General features: G+C 42.9%; 2 protein-coding genes across 2 annotated transcripts in view; one reads left to right on the plus strand and one right to left on the minus strand.

Annotated features, from left to right (window-relative positions):
• Positions 1-13094, minus strand: part of LOC109933484 (gastrula zinc finger protein XlCGF71.1-like) — a 26379-nt gene extending 13285 nt beyond the window's left edge. The window contains exon 1 of the mRNA XM_048616786.1: positions 12501-13094. The gene's annotated coding sequence lies outside the window, so the exon portion shown is untranslated. The remainder of the gene's footprint in view (positions 1-12500) is intronic.
• On the plus strand, positions 1220-12870 carry LOC109933485 (zinc finger protein 271-like). Its single transcript, XM_048616783.1, has 2 exons — positions 1220-1264; positions 9075-12870. Exon 2 carries the CDS (start codon positions 9540-9542, stop codon positions 10473-10475), a length of 936 nt encoding a protein of 311 aa, XP_048472740.1. The 5' UTR covers positions 1220-1264; positions 9075-9539; the 3' UTR covers positions 10476-12870.
• Positions 13095-15151: the final 2057 nt, after the last annotated feature.

Genomic DNA, 15151 nt, shown 5'->3' on the forward strand with positions numbered 1-15151 from the left:
TCTCCAGCATCTGCAGTTCCTACTATATCTTAGTAAGAAATACCTTGGGTTTGTTTGTTCTACATATGTAAAGACTGTGTACAAAATCACACTGCACTTTTGACAATATATATAAGACTTTTATGAATAAATTATACTTTTGAAATAAAAAGACAGTGCTTGTTTGTTCTCCATATATGAAAACTGTACAGAATCGAACTGCTCTAGTAACTATGTGTCTAAATTTTTTTTATGAATGGAGTATATTTTTAAATAAAAAAAGGCAGTACTTTGGAAAGACAGCTCACCTGTGTGAGCACTGGAGGCTAGATAACATAGACAACTCTGAGTGCAAAAGAAGCAGGTCACCCAGCTCCAAATCCATGTGGAGACATCGGTGCATGTTAAGAGGAGGTGAAATAATCCTGAGACACCTCACTAGAAAGGTTTATCTTCCATGTTTGTTTACTGATGTTCCATTAGTTAAGACACAAGACGTAATCTGTGAAGGCTTTATTACAGAACTCATACAGGGTTGCTTCCCTATGTGAGTGCATTAGATAGATGAGGACACATTGGATGAAGACATACATTTGAACTCTGTGAAAGCCTTGTCATATTCCTCACATCTGAAAGATTCTTTACTCTGTGAATCTGTTAATGTTATAGAAGTTGCTGAGATTTTAGGAAAACATCATCATTAAGGTCACACTTGATTAGTTTTCTCTGATGGACGAGGGGCTTTGGCAAGTTAGTAAAAGCATTCTCAGACAGAAGTGTGTAGTTTCCATGAATACTGATGACTGTGTGAAGGCTCAGTCACACACCTCACATTTGAAAGGCTTTTCCCTGTGTGAACGAGCCAGTGTTTAACAGGCCTGATAAATATGCAAAGCCCTTATTACTCATCTCAGATCTGATCGCTTTCTCTCCTGTTTAAGGTGAAAGTGTTCACGGAGATTGGAGGACTGCCAGAATCAGGTTGCACCCAATTTCTGAACAATTTCTCTCTGGTGTCAGTATGTTTACATATGTGAAAGTCAGTTGAGCACAAACCTCACATTTTAACAGTTTCTCCCCAGTGTGAATGTGTTGGTGTTGCTTGAGTGTCAATGAATGTGTGAAATTTGAAAGCCTTCAGGATAAAGAATGTTATTCCCACATTTATTCAGATTGTCTGTGAGAGATGTCAATCAGAGAGCCCACCCACTCTGCCCATTCTCTCCTCTTCCTCTTCCAGAGCTGGTTCACTTCCTATAGGGACTGAAAACCAAGTGAGGAGATGGTGAGTGAAGGTGCAGCTTTTATGAAAATTGGATCCCATAATATCCACACCAATCTTCAGGCAGCCTGATTATTTTGTGGGCAATCATGGGTGGAAATGTCCCTTATGTTGTGTGAGAAGATCCAGTTGAGAGAGCTGTTTACTCAGTGCTTTGTGCTGAACTGTTTGACTGGAGCTGTGTGTTGGATATTGAGTGTGTTTATTGGAAATATTTCCCTTCTGATTTCCAGGCTGAGTTTTGTTGATGGCTCATTCCTGACTATGAGAAGGTGTGGTGCAATTATCTGGGAGGTGCAGAACGTCTGAGCATTCTTGCTGATTTCCTAGTGTTAAGTTGTGTGTGTGTATGTGTTGGCAGCTGGTTACTATCCACTCACTGTTCTTTCCAGCCTCCCCCCGACTGGTCACACACAGTCAAACCTTCAGAAAGGCTGGTTCTGCTGGAAGACTCTGCACGAATGACCAGTTACAATTTGGTGACACGTCTAAGCTCCCCTGGTCTGACCAATTTCCAGATAATGGTTTCACTGCTCAAACTTCTGCACAGCAATGCTGTGAAAAGACTGGATATCTTCCCACAGTTGTCAGTTGTTTCTTGGGTGATGGTCAAGATCTATTTGCAGTGTATGTCCTCCCTGTCTTTTCTGCTGTAGTACAATGCAATCCTTCTGTAAAACAGGAAAAGGAAACGTGAATTTCTCACTCCTCCTTTGCTGAAGGGGGTGACTCCTTAGTTTGAGACTGTTCCACAGCGAATGCCAGCCTGCTTTCCCCTGTCTCGGCGGGGGGATCACATGCAAGTCCTTTCTTCATTGCGCAGACCTTTGAGTATAGGAGTTGGGTCATGTTGAGGTTGCACAGGGTGTTTGTGAGGCTTCTTCTAGAGTACTGCATGCGGTTCTGTTTGCTCTGTTATAGGAAGAATATTAAACTGTAGACAGTTAGAAAAGATTTATCAGGATGTTGCTGGGAATGGAAGGTTTGAGATATAAAAATATGCTGGAAAAGTTGGGGCATAGGAAAATGAGAGGTGACCTTATTGGAGGTTTATAGAATCATGAGGGGCATAGATCAGGTGAATACAAGGGTCTTTTCCCTAGGAGTGGGGGAGTTAAAAACTAGGGGGCATTTTTTTAAGGTGACAGGATAAAGAGGTAAAAACGATGAGTTACAACTTTTTTACACAGAGAATGATTTGTACGTGAAATGAACTGTTCAGAGAAAGTGGTGGATGCAGGTAGAGTTACAATGTTTAAAAACATTTGGATAATTTCATGAATGAAAGAAGTTTGAAGGAATATGAGTCAAGTGTACAAAGGTCAGACTAGTTTAGTTTAGGAACTTGGTTGGTGTTGACTGGTTGGACTAAGGGGTCTATTTCCATGTTGTATTACTCTATGACTCTGTGGTTATTGTGGCTGATCACTCTGCACCACAGTTTTGTGATCTGTCACAGAGTCATCACAGCAGGGAAAAAGACCCTTCCATCCAACTTATCCATGCCGACCAAGTATCCTAAATTAATTTAGTCCCATTTGCCAGTATTTGGCCCTTACCCCTCAAAACCCTTCCTATTCATGTACCCATCCAGATGCCTTTTAAGTGTTGTGATTGTACCAGCCTCCACCACTTCCTCTGGCAGCTTGTTCCATACATGCACTACCCTCTGCATGAAAAAGTTATCCCTCATGTCCTTTTTAAAGCTTTCCCCTCTCACCTTAAACCTTTCTCCTCTAGTTTTGGACTCCTAAAACCTAGGAAAAAGACCTTAACTATTCACCTTATCCGTGCCCCTCATGATTTTATAAACCTCTATAAGGTCAGCCCTCAGTCTCTGATGATCCATCCTATTCAGCGTCTCCCTATAACTTAAATCCTGCAGTCTCAGCAACATCCTTGTAAATCTTTTCTGAATCCTCTCAAGTTTAACAACATCCTTCCTATAGAAGGGCGACCAGAATTGTATGCAGTGTTCCAAAGTGGCTTCACCAATGTCCTGTACAGCTGCACCATGACATCCCAACTCCTATACTCAATGCTCTGACCAATGAGGGCAGGTTTGCCACACATCTTTTTCACCACCCTGTCTACCTGTGACTCCACTTACAAGTAACTATGTACCTGCTCGCCTTGGTATCTTTGTTTGGTAACACTCTCCAGGGCCTTACAATCAATTGTATAAGTCCTGCTCTGGTTTGCCTTACCAAAATGTGACATCTCACATTTATATAAATTAAACGCTATCTGCCACTCTTCGGCTCAATGGCGCATCCGATCAAGGTCCTATTGTACTCTGTGATAATCTTCTTCACTGTCCCCTACACCACCAACTTTGATGTCATCTGCAACCTTACGAACCATACCTCCTATATTCATATTCAAATCATTTATATGAACGACGAAAAGCAATGAACCCAGCACTGATCCTTGTGACACACAGGCTTCCAGTCTGAAAAACAACCGTCCACCACTCTCTGTCTCTTATCTTCAAGCTAATTTTGTAATCAATTGGTTAGCTCCCCCTGGATCCCATGTGATCTAACCTGATTAATCAGTCTACTGTGTGGAACCTTGTCGAAACTTTGCTGAAGTCAATATAGATAATGTCTGCCACTCTGCCTTCATCAATCCTCTTTGTCACCTCTTCAAAACACTCAATCAAGTTAGTGAGACACAAATTCCCACACACAAAGCCATACAGACCATCCCTAAATCAGTCTTTCTCTTTCCAAATGCATGTAAATTCTGTCCCTCATAATTCCCTCCAAAAACTTAGCCACCACTGAAGTAAGGCTCACTGGTCGATAGTTCCCTGGCTTTTCCTTATAGACTTTCTTAAATAATAGCAGCTCATTAGCCAACCTTTAGTCTTACGGCACCCATGGCTATTGATGCTACAAATATCCCAGTAATCTCTTCGCATAGCTTCCCACAAAGTTCTGGGAAATACCTGATCAAGTCCTGGGGATTTATCCACCTTTAGACATTTTAAGACCTCTAGCATCTCCTGTTCTGTAATATGAACTCTTTTCAAGACATCACTATTTATTTCCCCAAATTCCCGAGCTTCCATGTGCTTCTCCGCAGTAAATACTGATTTATTTAGTATCTCACCCATCTCGTGAGGTTCCACACATAGACGGCCACATTCATTTTTAAAGGACATTTTTCTCTCCCTAGTTACTCTTTTGCCCTTAAAGTATTTATAGACTTTCACTGGATTCTCCTTAACTCCATTTGCCAAAGCTATCTCATGTTCTCTTTTTGCCCTCTGATTTTCTTCATATGAATGCCCCCCCCACACCCCTTATACTCTTCTAGGGATTCACTTGATGTCAGCTATCTACATATGATGTATGCCTCCTTTTTCTTGACCAAAGCCTCAATTTCCCTAGTCATCCAGCATTCCCTACACCTACCAGTCTTGCCTTTCACACTAACAGGAACATACTATTTCTGAACTCTCATTATTTTATTCTTAAAGTACTCCCAATTCCCCACCATCCCTTGACCTGTGAATAGCCTTTCCCAATCAATTTTTGAAAGCTCCCGTCTAACACTGTCAAAATTGGCCTCACTCCAATTTTAGAATTTTAAGTTTTTGGTCACCTCTATCCTTTTCCATAACTATTTCAAAACTAATAGAATTATGATCACTTGCCCCAAAGTGCTCCCTCACCGACACCTCAGTCTCTTGCCCTGCCTTATTTCCCAACAGAAGGTCAAATGTTGCTCCTTCTCTCGTAGGTACATCCACAAATTGAACCAGAGAGTTTTTTTGTACACATTTAACAAATTCTTCCCCATCCAACAGTCCCAGTCTATGGTTTGGAAAGTTAAAATCCCCTATAGTTACAACCCTATTTTTCTTACAGATATCTGAGATCTTCTTACATATTTCTCAATTTCCCACTGACTATTTGGGGTCTATAATACAATCTCAACAAGATGATGCCTTTCATATTTTTAAGTCCCACTCATATAACTTCACTGGACGATCTCCCAGGAATATCCTCTCTAAATACAATCATAATGTTCTCCCTAACCAAAGATACCACACCCACTCCTCTCTAACCTCTCTTTCTATCCTTCCTATCGCATTTATATCCTGGAACATTAAGTCCTGTCCATTCCTGAGGCACATTTCTGTAATAGCTATGAGATTCCATGTTCCCAGCCATGTTCATCTACCTTACCTGCCAGACCTCTTGCATTGAAGTAAATACAGTTAATTTCTCAGTCTTACCTTATTCTCTGTCAAGCTCTTGTCTGACTTGACTGTTAGACTTGCTCCCCTTATCTACTGTACCAGCCTCAGCCTTTTCTCACTATTGCTTTGGTTCCTCCTACCCACTTCCTTACTAGTTTAAAGTATCCTGAGTAGTACGAGCATATTTCCCTGCAAGCATATTGGTTCCCTTCTAATTCAGATGGATCCCATCCCTCTAAGACAGGTAATCTCTACCCCTGAAGAAATCTCAATGGTCCAAAATGTGAATCCTTGCCCCCTGCACCAGCTCCTCAGCCGCGTATCCATCTGCTGTATCCTCCTATTCTACTCTCACTTGGATGTGGCACTTCTAGCAGTCTAAATATTACTACTCTTGAGGACCTATGTTTTAGCCTCCTGCCTAGTTTTCTGTATTCTCTCTGCAGAGCTTGATCCCTTTCCCTCCCTGTGTCATTGGTACCAATGTGCACGACGACCTTCTGCAGGTCACTTGCTCTTTCAGAATATTCTGCTGTCTCTCTGTGACATCCTTGACTGTGGCACCAGGGAGGCAACACACCATCCAGACGTCCTCAGGATACATCACTGGTGATGACTATCATTGTGAAGTAAACCTCAACTTATTAATTAGGAGTAGGAGTTGGCCCAGTAACCTCTAGAACCTGCTCCAGCATTGATAGAAGCATCAGAAATAGGAGCAAGAGTGGGTCACTCAGCTCTTTCATCCTGTTATACTATTCATTATGATCTTAGATGACAATCCAATTCAATAGCCTCTTCCTACTTATCCCCATGTACTATGTTCCGTTCAGCTCCAACTGCGATATCCAACTTCTTTGAAAATAATATATTGTTTTGGCCTCAGCTCCTTTCTGGGACCACTAGTTCCACAGGCTCATCATTTGAATGAATAGGTTGCACTTCATCTCAGTCCTGAACGGCCTACCCTATATCCTTAAATTTGGACCCCTGGTTCTGGACTCCTCCAGTCATTGGGGGAACATCTTTTCTACATCTACCCTGTATAGTCCTATTAGAATTTTATACATTTCTTTTAGATTCCCTTTCATTCTTCTGAATTCCAACAAATGTAATCCTAACCTATTCAACCTCTGCTAATAAGCCAGTCCTGCCATCCCAGGAATCATCCTGGTAAATGTTTGCTGCACTCCCTCCACAGAAAGAACATTCTGCCTCAGATAAGGAGATCAAAATGGAAAAACCAAATTGCACACTTTACTCCAGGTGAGGTCTTCCCACAGTCCTGTACAATTGCATTCAGACATCCCTTTATTTGAATCCTCTTGCTATGAAGGCCAGCATACCATTTGATTACTTTTTGATTGCTTGCAAAACTTTCATTGCTTACCTTTCCTCAAATTGTGTACAAGGACACCCACTATCCGCCTCCCACTCTCTCCCTATTTATTTCAAAACCCCCTTCCCCCCCCACCTTTTCTGATGAAGGGCCTAGGCCCGAAACGTCAGCCTCTCTGCTCCTATGATGCTGCTTGGCCTGCTGTGTTCATCCAGCCCTGCACCTTGTTGTCAAGGACACCCAGATCTCATTGCACCTCCCCCTCCCAATCTGAGAATTCAGGTAATAATCTGCTTTCCAGTTTTCACTACCAATGTGTTTGACTTCACATTTATCCACATTATACTTCATCTGCCATGCATTTGCCTACTCACTCAACTTGTCCAAATCACACTGAAGTTTCTCGGCATCTTGCTCACACTTCATGCTCCGACCCATCTTTGTGTCGTATGCAAATTTGGAGATATTACATTTAGTTCCCTCATCCAAATCATTAATATTTATAGTGATTAGGTGGGGTCCTAGCTCTGATCCTTGCAGTAGCACACTAATCACTGCCTGCACTTGCTTACTCCTCCTCTTTGTTTCTTGTCAGCGAACCAGTTTTCTAGCCATTTCAATACATTATCCCCAATCCTATGTGGTATAATTTTATACGCTAATGTCTTACATGGAACTTTGTCGAAAACCTTCTGAAAGTCCAAATAAATCACATCCACTTGCTCCTTTCATCAACTTTATGAGTCACTCTTCGGAGAATTCCAGTTGATTTGTCAAGCACGATTTCCCTTCAGTAAATCCATGTTGACTCTGTCTGATCCTGCCATTGCTTTCCAATAAGATCATGGCTGTTTTGTGTATTCTGCATGCGCACCTATACCAGATAACCTTGCTTTCAAGAAGCTATCTCCTCTGCCTTTAAAATATTCAAGGACTTTCATCACCTTTTCCAGAAGAGATTTCCAAAGACACATGACTCTTTGTGATGAAGATATATCTCTCACATGTTTTCAAACAGTGTCTTCCAGTTTTAGATCCTCTTCACATCCACCCTGTCAAGAGTCATCAGAATGAGGTATGCGCCAATCAAATCACCACTTCTTCTAAACTCTAGAAGTTACAAGCCTATCTTGTCCAACCTTTTCTCTTAAGAAAATCTGTCCATTCCAAGTATTAGACTGGCAAACTCAGTCTGAACTGTTTCCAACGCATTTACATCCTTCCTTAAAGAATGTGATCAATTCTGTACAGAGTACACAAGATGTGATCTTACCATTGTATAACTGAAGCATAACCTCATTGCATTCAATTCCCATCATGATGGAAACATTTTAGTAGCTTTCCTAATAACTCACCATGCATTTCATGCATGAGGACACCTAGACCTTCTGTATCTTAGAGCTCTGCAATCTCTCACCATTCAGATAATATGCTTCGTCCTGCCAAAATACACCAGTTGGTAGGGGTGTGGTAGTTTTCCTTGAATATGTTTGGCTTGATGCCCTGATAATCCACAGAGTCAATACTGAGGACTACCCCACCTGCCAGTGGGATAGGACATTCCCAGGGATGGTGATGGAGGAGTCTGGATGTTTCCGGATTGACATGATTCTGTGGGTATCACTACTACTTGATCAATCAATGGCAGCTCTCCTCCATTTGGGACTTGTCCGTACACCTTGGAAGGAGAGACTTTACAGATTTCACTGGGTTGAGATCGACCTGCATCTTATTCTGACACGATGTCATGATTGGCCAGATCTCTCTGATTTTGCTTTTATTATTGGACTTTGTAGTGATTGTTTAATATTGTTTCTTTGACCACTTCAAACAGAATTGAGTCAACCAAGTTGGGTGGGACTGGAGTCACGTGTAGAACAGACCAGGCAGTTGTAGCAGGTTTCCTTTCCTGAAGGACAGTATTTGGTTTTTAGGATAAGCTGAAAGTTCTCATGTTTTTGTTCTGAATGTATTCAAAAAATTCCAAAGTTGATTAAATTCACCTTTACAATCTGAATTGATGGAGGTGAAGAGTGGAGATGCCTTTAAGGGAAAAGCAGATAAGTACAGTAGGGGGAAAGGATCAGAAGGATCCAATGATAGGGTGAGATGAAGAGGGCTGAAAGGAGGCTTGTGTGAAGCATAAACACTACCATAGACCAAAATGAAATAGAAGACTGTCACTGGCTGAGGAATAGGCCCCTTCAGCAAAGGAGGACAGAAAACTGGAAGAAATTATGTTTCCTTTTCCTGTTTTACAGAAGGATCGCAATGTACAACACCAGATAATACAGAGAGAATAGACACCTCAGATAGGACCTGACCATCACCCAAAGAACAACTGCACAACGGTGGGAAGATATCCAGTCCCTTCACAGCATTGCTCAACACAGAGAAGTTGGGCAGTGAAACCATCATTTGGAAATCAGTCAGGTCAGGGGAGCTTTGATACATCATCAGATCTGAAACTGGTCAGTGGTGTGGAGCCTTCCATCAGAACCAACCTTTCTGAAGGTTCAACTGTGGGTGATCGGTCAGGGTGAGGCTGTGAAGAAGTGTGAGTGGCTCCAGGTGCGGTGACAGCTTCAATCATCCATTGACCCTCATGAGCCACTGACTCATTCCTACAGGCAAGAGACTGTTCTTCTGTGAGGAGAGCTCCACAGGCCTGTAAGATCTCATGACAAGCAAATTGCATTTATAGAACCACTGTTAAAGAAAATTCCATGGAAGAGAAACCATTCAAGTGTGCGGTTTGCGATAAATCTTTTGTGACTTCTACAAGGCTCCTGGCACACCAAATGATTCACACAGGGGAGAAACCCTTCAGGTGTGAGGTTTGTGAGAAGGCTTTCACCTCTTCTTCCCAACTGCTGAGGCACCAGAGAATTCACACAGGGCAGAAACCATTCACATGCAAAGTGTGTGATAAATCATTCTCGATCTTATCAAACCTACGTGTACACCAACGCATTCACACAGGAGAGAAACCATTTGCATGCGAGGTGTGTGACAAATCATTCTCAGACTCATCAACGCTGCGCAGACATCAACGCATTCATACAGGTGAGAAACCATTTGCATGTGAACTGTGTGACAAATTGTTCTTGACATTATCGCAGCTCCGTGTCCACCAACGCGTTCACACTGGGGAGAAGCCATTCAGGTGTGAGGTGTGTGACAGAACTTTCTCAAGGTCATCGAACCTCCTGGTCCACCAGAGGCTGCACACAGGGAAGAAACCATTCAAGTGCGAGGTGTGTGATAAATTATTCTTGACATCATCAAACCTCCGAGTACACCAACACATCCACACAGGGGAAAAGCCATTCAAGTGCGAGATGTGTGACAAATCATTCTCAACATCGTCGCTCCTCCTTGCACACCACCGCATTCACACAGGGGAGAAACCGTTCATATGTGAGCTGTGTGACAAATCATTCTCAGAGTCATCAAACCTCCGTGTACACCAACGCATTCACACGGGGGAGAAGCCATATAGGTGCAATGTGTGTGGCAAATCATTCTCACAGTCATCGACCCTCTGCCTCCACCAACGCATTCACACAGGAGAGAAGCCATTCACATGCGAGGTGTGTGACAAATCATTCTCAAAGTCATCTAATCTCCTGCACCATTGGAGAATCCACACAGGACAGTAACCCATCAAGTGCAAGGTTTGCGACAAAACTTTTATAACATCTTCAACCCTCCTAGGACACACAGGATATGCACAAAGTGCTTTTCAGTTACAATGTTTGTGACAAGGCTTTCTCTTGGACTCTCAACATACTCATACAGGAGAAAACCTGTCAATTTGGGTTCAGCAATATAGGTTTCTCACAGTTGTTGGACCTCATAGAACATCAGAAGACCCATTCAGGAAGTTCTTGCCAAGTTCTTGTCCATCTGTCATCAGTGTGAACAATACTCCAATTCATCTCAAGTTCGATGGTTTCATTGACCCTCAGCCACAACAGATCTTTGATGGGAGAGAGTTCTAGATTTCCAGTCTCCCTTTTGTGAAGAAGCGTTTGCTGACATCGTCTCTGAACTGCCTTGCTCTAATTTTAATGTTCTACCCCTTGTTCTGGAATCTCCTAGAATCATAGAATCCCCACAGTGTGGGGACAGGCCATTCGGCCCACCAAGTCTCCATCGATATCCTAAAGTTAACCACCCCCACCCCTACCCTGTCCCCATAACCCCGCATTCCATATGGGGAGGCAATACGGGGACTGTTTCATAGAACAGAATCCCTACAGTGTGGAAACAGGCCATTCAGCCCAACAAGTCCACACCGTCCCTCTGAAGTGCGTCCCACCCGGAACTATTCTGCTACCCCTGCATTTTCCCATCTCTAACCCGCCTAACCTAAACATCCAAGGGCACTATGGGCAATTTAGCATGGTTAATCCACCTACCCTGCACATCTTTGGACAGTGGGAGGAAACCGGAGCAACCGGAGGAAACCCACATAGACACGGGGAGAATGTGCAAACTGCACACAGACAGTCCGAGGGTGGAATCGATCCCGGGTCCCTGGTGCTGTGAGGCAGCAGTGCTAACCACTGGGCCACCGTGCCACCCCAAAGATCCAGAGACGCACGTAATGTTCTGGGGACCTGGTTCGAATCCTGCAGATGGTGGAATTTGAATTCAATAAATATCTGGAATTAATGATGCCCATGAATCCATTACTGATTGTCAGAAAAACCCATCTAGTTCACTGATGTCCTTTAGAGAAGGAAACTGCCATCCTTGCCTGGTCTAGTCTACATGTAAGTTGAGACCCACTGCAATGTGGCTTACTCTGGGCAATTAGGGATGGGCAATAAATACTGGCCTAGCCAGTGATGCCCTCATCCCATGAATGAATAAAGAAAAGAAAATGGCTAACCCACCTATCCTGCACATCCCTGGACTCTGTGGGCAATTTAACATTGGCAATCCACCTAACCTGCACATCTTTGGACTGTGGAAGGAAACCAAAGCACTTGTTGAGGTGGCATGGTGGCTCAGTAGTTAGCACTGCTGCCTCACAGTGCCAGGGACCTGCATTTGATTCCACCCTCGGGTGACTGTCTATGTGGAGTTTGCACATTCTCCCTGAATCTGTGTGGGTTTCCTCCTCGTAGATGGACATGATGTAATAATGTTATGTTCACCATACATTCTCCCGAGTTTAATTTAAAATTCTGGAAGGGATCTTGAATCATTTTGATATAAGCTCAATATAGCGTCTGTCTGCTATCCTTTCAATTTTTTCTGTAGATTTATAATCAATAATAAATCACACTTCATCATCACCCAAACTACCAGATTTGTCACCATGGTCAATGTTGCTCTGGGTTGTGTGAAAACACAGGGACAGCAAGCCAAAACAAATTAGCCTCACTATTGCAAAATAGTGAAATAAAATATTCAAGGACCTTCCAAATTACTCAACTGTTCCTAATCAGACTCTGTAAATAATAGAACTTGCACATGAAATTTACAACTGAAGGAAAAAATAACTTTTAATATGTAACTTTAACAGAATATGGATAAACAACAAGGCAATCTACTTAATATCTATGATCTCAGTCAATCTTCTCTAAACACAAACCCCCAATCTCACAGGCAAACAGGTAGGCACAGTTAAGGGATAATAAAAGAAAAATAAATAATTATAATTTAAAAATGACCTCGTCACAATGGGTACTAGGCCTTCAGAAATCCTCAGAGAATGGAGTTGTTCACAGGCTTGAATTCTGAAATCACGCATCCATGCAAACAGATCAAGTAGCCTTCGAGAATTATTCAGACAAAATGGTATTCTCATATCAGAACAATCAACAAGTTGACAACTGCAGCGAAACCATAGAGAGAGAGAGAGTTGGTTGGCCTGCACTGGTCCTCCCTTGATGGACCAATTCAACATCCAGCCGGCTGTCAGTCCTGAGGATAGCAACATCTTGGTCCCAAATCATCTGCAGTGTTCTTAGAGCAGTAATTAAACTGCATTATCTTTCCAGGCCAGTTTTCAGCAGTAGATATTTGGCTTTGTTGTTCTCTTTTACTTTGCTGTTCAAAAATCAATTCTTAGCTTCAATTCACAGTTCCAAACCAAAAATGAGAAAGCAGAGATTGTCTCAAAAGTTGCGATATTTTCTCCAGTGGTTGATTTATAGTTTCTAGTTCACACAAAGCATAATGTTTCCCTAAGAAAGAAAGCCTTGCATTTATATCAAGGATAGAAAGAACTGCCGATGCTGGAGTCTGAGATAACAAGGTGTGGAGCTGAGGAACACAGCAGGCCAGGCAGCATCAGAGGAGCAGGAAAGCTGACATTTTGGGTCGGGACCCTTCTTCAGAAATGGGGGAGGGGAAGGAGGCTCCGAAATAAATAGGGGGGGGGGGGGGGCGGTGATAGCAGGTGGAGCGGATAAGTGGGAAAGAAGACGAACACGTCAAGGAGGCGGGGATGAAGCTAGTAAAAGTGAATGTAGGTAGGAAGTAGGGATGTGGATTGGTCCGTGAGGAGGGAGGGGCGGATAGGTGGGAGAGAAGACGGACAGGTCAAGGAGGCATGGATGAGAGGGGGGCAGTTCGTCGGGATGAGGTTGGGGGCGGGGAGATTTTGAAGCTAGTAAAGTCCACATTGAGACCATTGGGTTGTAGGCTTCCAAGGCGGAATATGAGGTGCTGTTCCTCCAATTTCCAGGTGACATTGTTGTGATGGACATGTCGCCCAGGGAGTGGGAGGGGGAGGGGGAGTTGAAGTGGTTTGCGACTGGGAGGTGTTGTCGTTTGTCATGAACCGAGTGTAGGAGCTCCACAAAGTGGTCTCCGAGCCTCCGCTTGGTCTCCCCGATGTAGAGGAGGCCACATCGGGAACAGCAGATACAATAGACCACATGCATTTATATTAATGAACTTTCACATTCAGGATGCCTGCAAACATGTTGTATGGAGATGATGTTTGGTGTCGTATTCCCCAGCCATTCATGAAGTATCTGAGTTCTTCACTCATAAATAGAGATCTCTGTCACTGATCACAATATTAGGAACATCACGACGATTGAAGTGGGCATTCAGACATTTTACAGTCTCACTGGGAGTCACTGATCTCAGCTGCTCAAACTCCCTGCTGTCTGAATTGTAGTTGACCGTGACGACATAATCAGTTCCGATGACATAATCAGTTCCAATGACAGTGAAGAGGTCTTCTCCAAGCTTCAGCTATGGGTTGTCTGGGATGTCACAAGTGATGAGGAGCTCTTTATCTTGTTTGATGTTCATTACAAGCACTGCACTGGTTACCTCAATCTGAGCGTAAAAGTGCACTCCCTATAGGATTTAAATACATGGTATCACTTTGGTCATAAAGTAAACCCCCTTGTTCACAAAAGTAGAAAAGACTCAACCTATTGCACGGTATTGGATTCCAGTGAATTAGCCCAAGAAGTAAACTGAACTACAAATTAATTACCCATTTGCACATCTCACTATATCTTAGGGTTGGAGATGCAACTAAACTAAACTAAGGTATATTTTTTTTTCTGAAGAAGTGTGTGTCCAGACCCAAAACGTCAGCTCTCCTGTTCTTCTGATGCTGCTTGGCCTACTGTGTTCATCCAGCTCTACACCTTGTTATCTTAAAGTATCAATTCCCTTTGTATAAACTGGGGGCATTGCATTTTTTCAGATGGAAACATATATTGCAGTTTAATTTGTTTACAGAGAAGTAGAAACTGAATAGCAGTACACATCATAGACAAAACTACTGGATATAAACTTTGTTTACTGCAGAGGGGTGGGAACACTAAACAGCAGTGACACAAAATAGAAGGCTGAGGCGAGTACAGGAGTTAAAGAGGGCAAGTTAAATGAGCAAGACGGGCAACAGCACGGCAGAATACAAGGGAAGACTAATAAATTAAACTGCATTTATTTGAATGCAAGAGGTCTTAGAGGTAAGGCAGATGAATAGGTACATACATGGGTAAATGGGACTGGGATATCAAGCTATTAAGGAAATGTGGCTGAGAGAGGGGTCTGAAGAATGGTCTAGGCCTGAAACGTCAGCCTTCCTGCTCCTCTGATGCTGCTTGGCCTGCTGTGTTCAGCTCTACACTTTGTTATTTGAGAGAGGGACAGGATTGGCAGCTCGATGTTCTTGGGTACAGATACAATAGGAAGGATAAAAGGGGAGGCAAGACAGGACGGGCAGTGGCATTTATGATTAGGGAAAACATCATGGCAATACTTAGAGAGGATATTCCTGAGGGATCGTCCAGTGAGGCTACATGGGTGTAACTGAGAAATAAGAAGGGGGTGATTGTTTTGATGGGAT

This window comes from Rhincodon typus, chromosome 35, assembly GCF_021869965.1.
Source record: "Rhincodon typus isolate 14 chromosome 35, sRhiTyp1.1, whole genome shotgun sequence".
Classification (NCBI taxonomy): Eukaryota; Metazoa; Chordata; class Chondrichthyes; order Orectolobiformes; family Rhincodontidae; genus Rhincodon; species Rhincodon typus.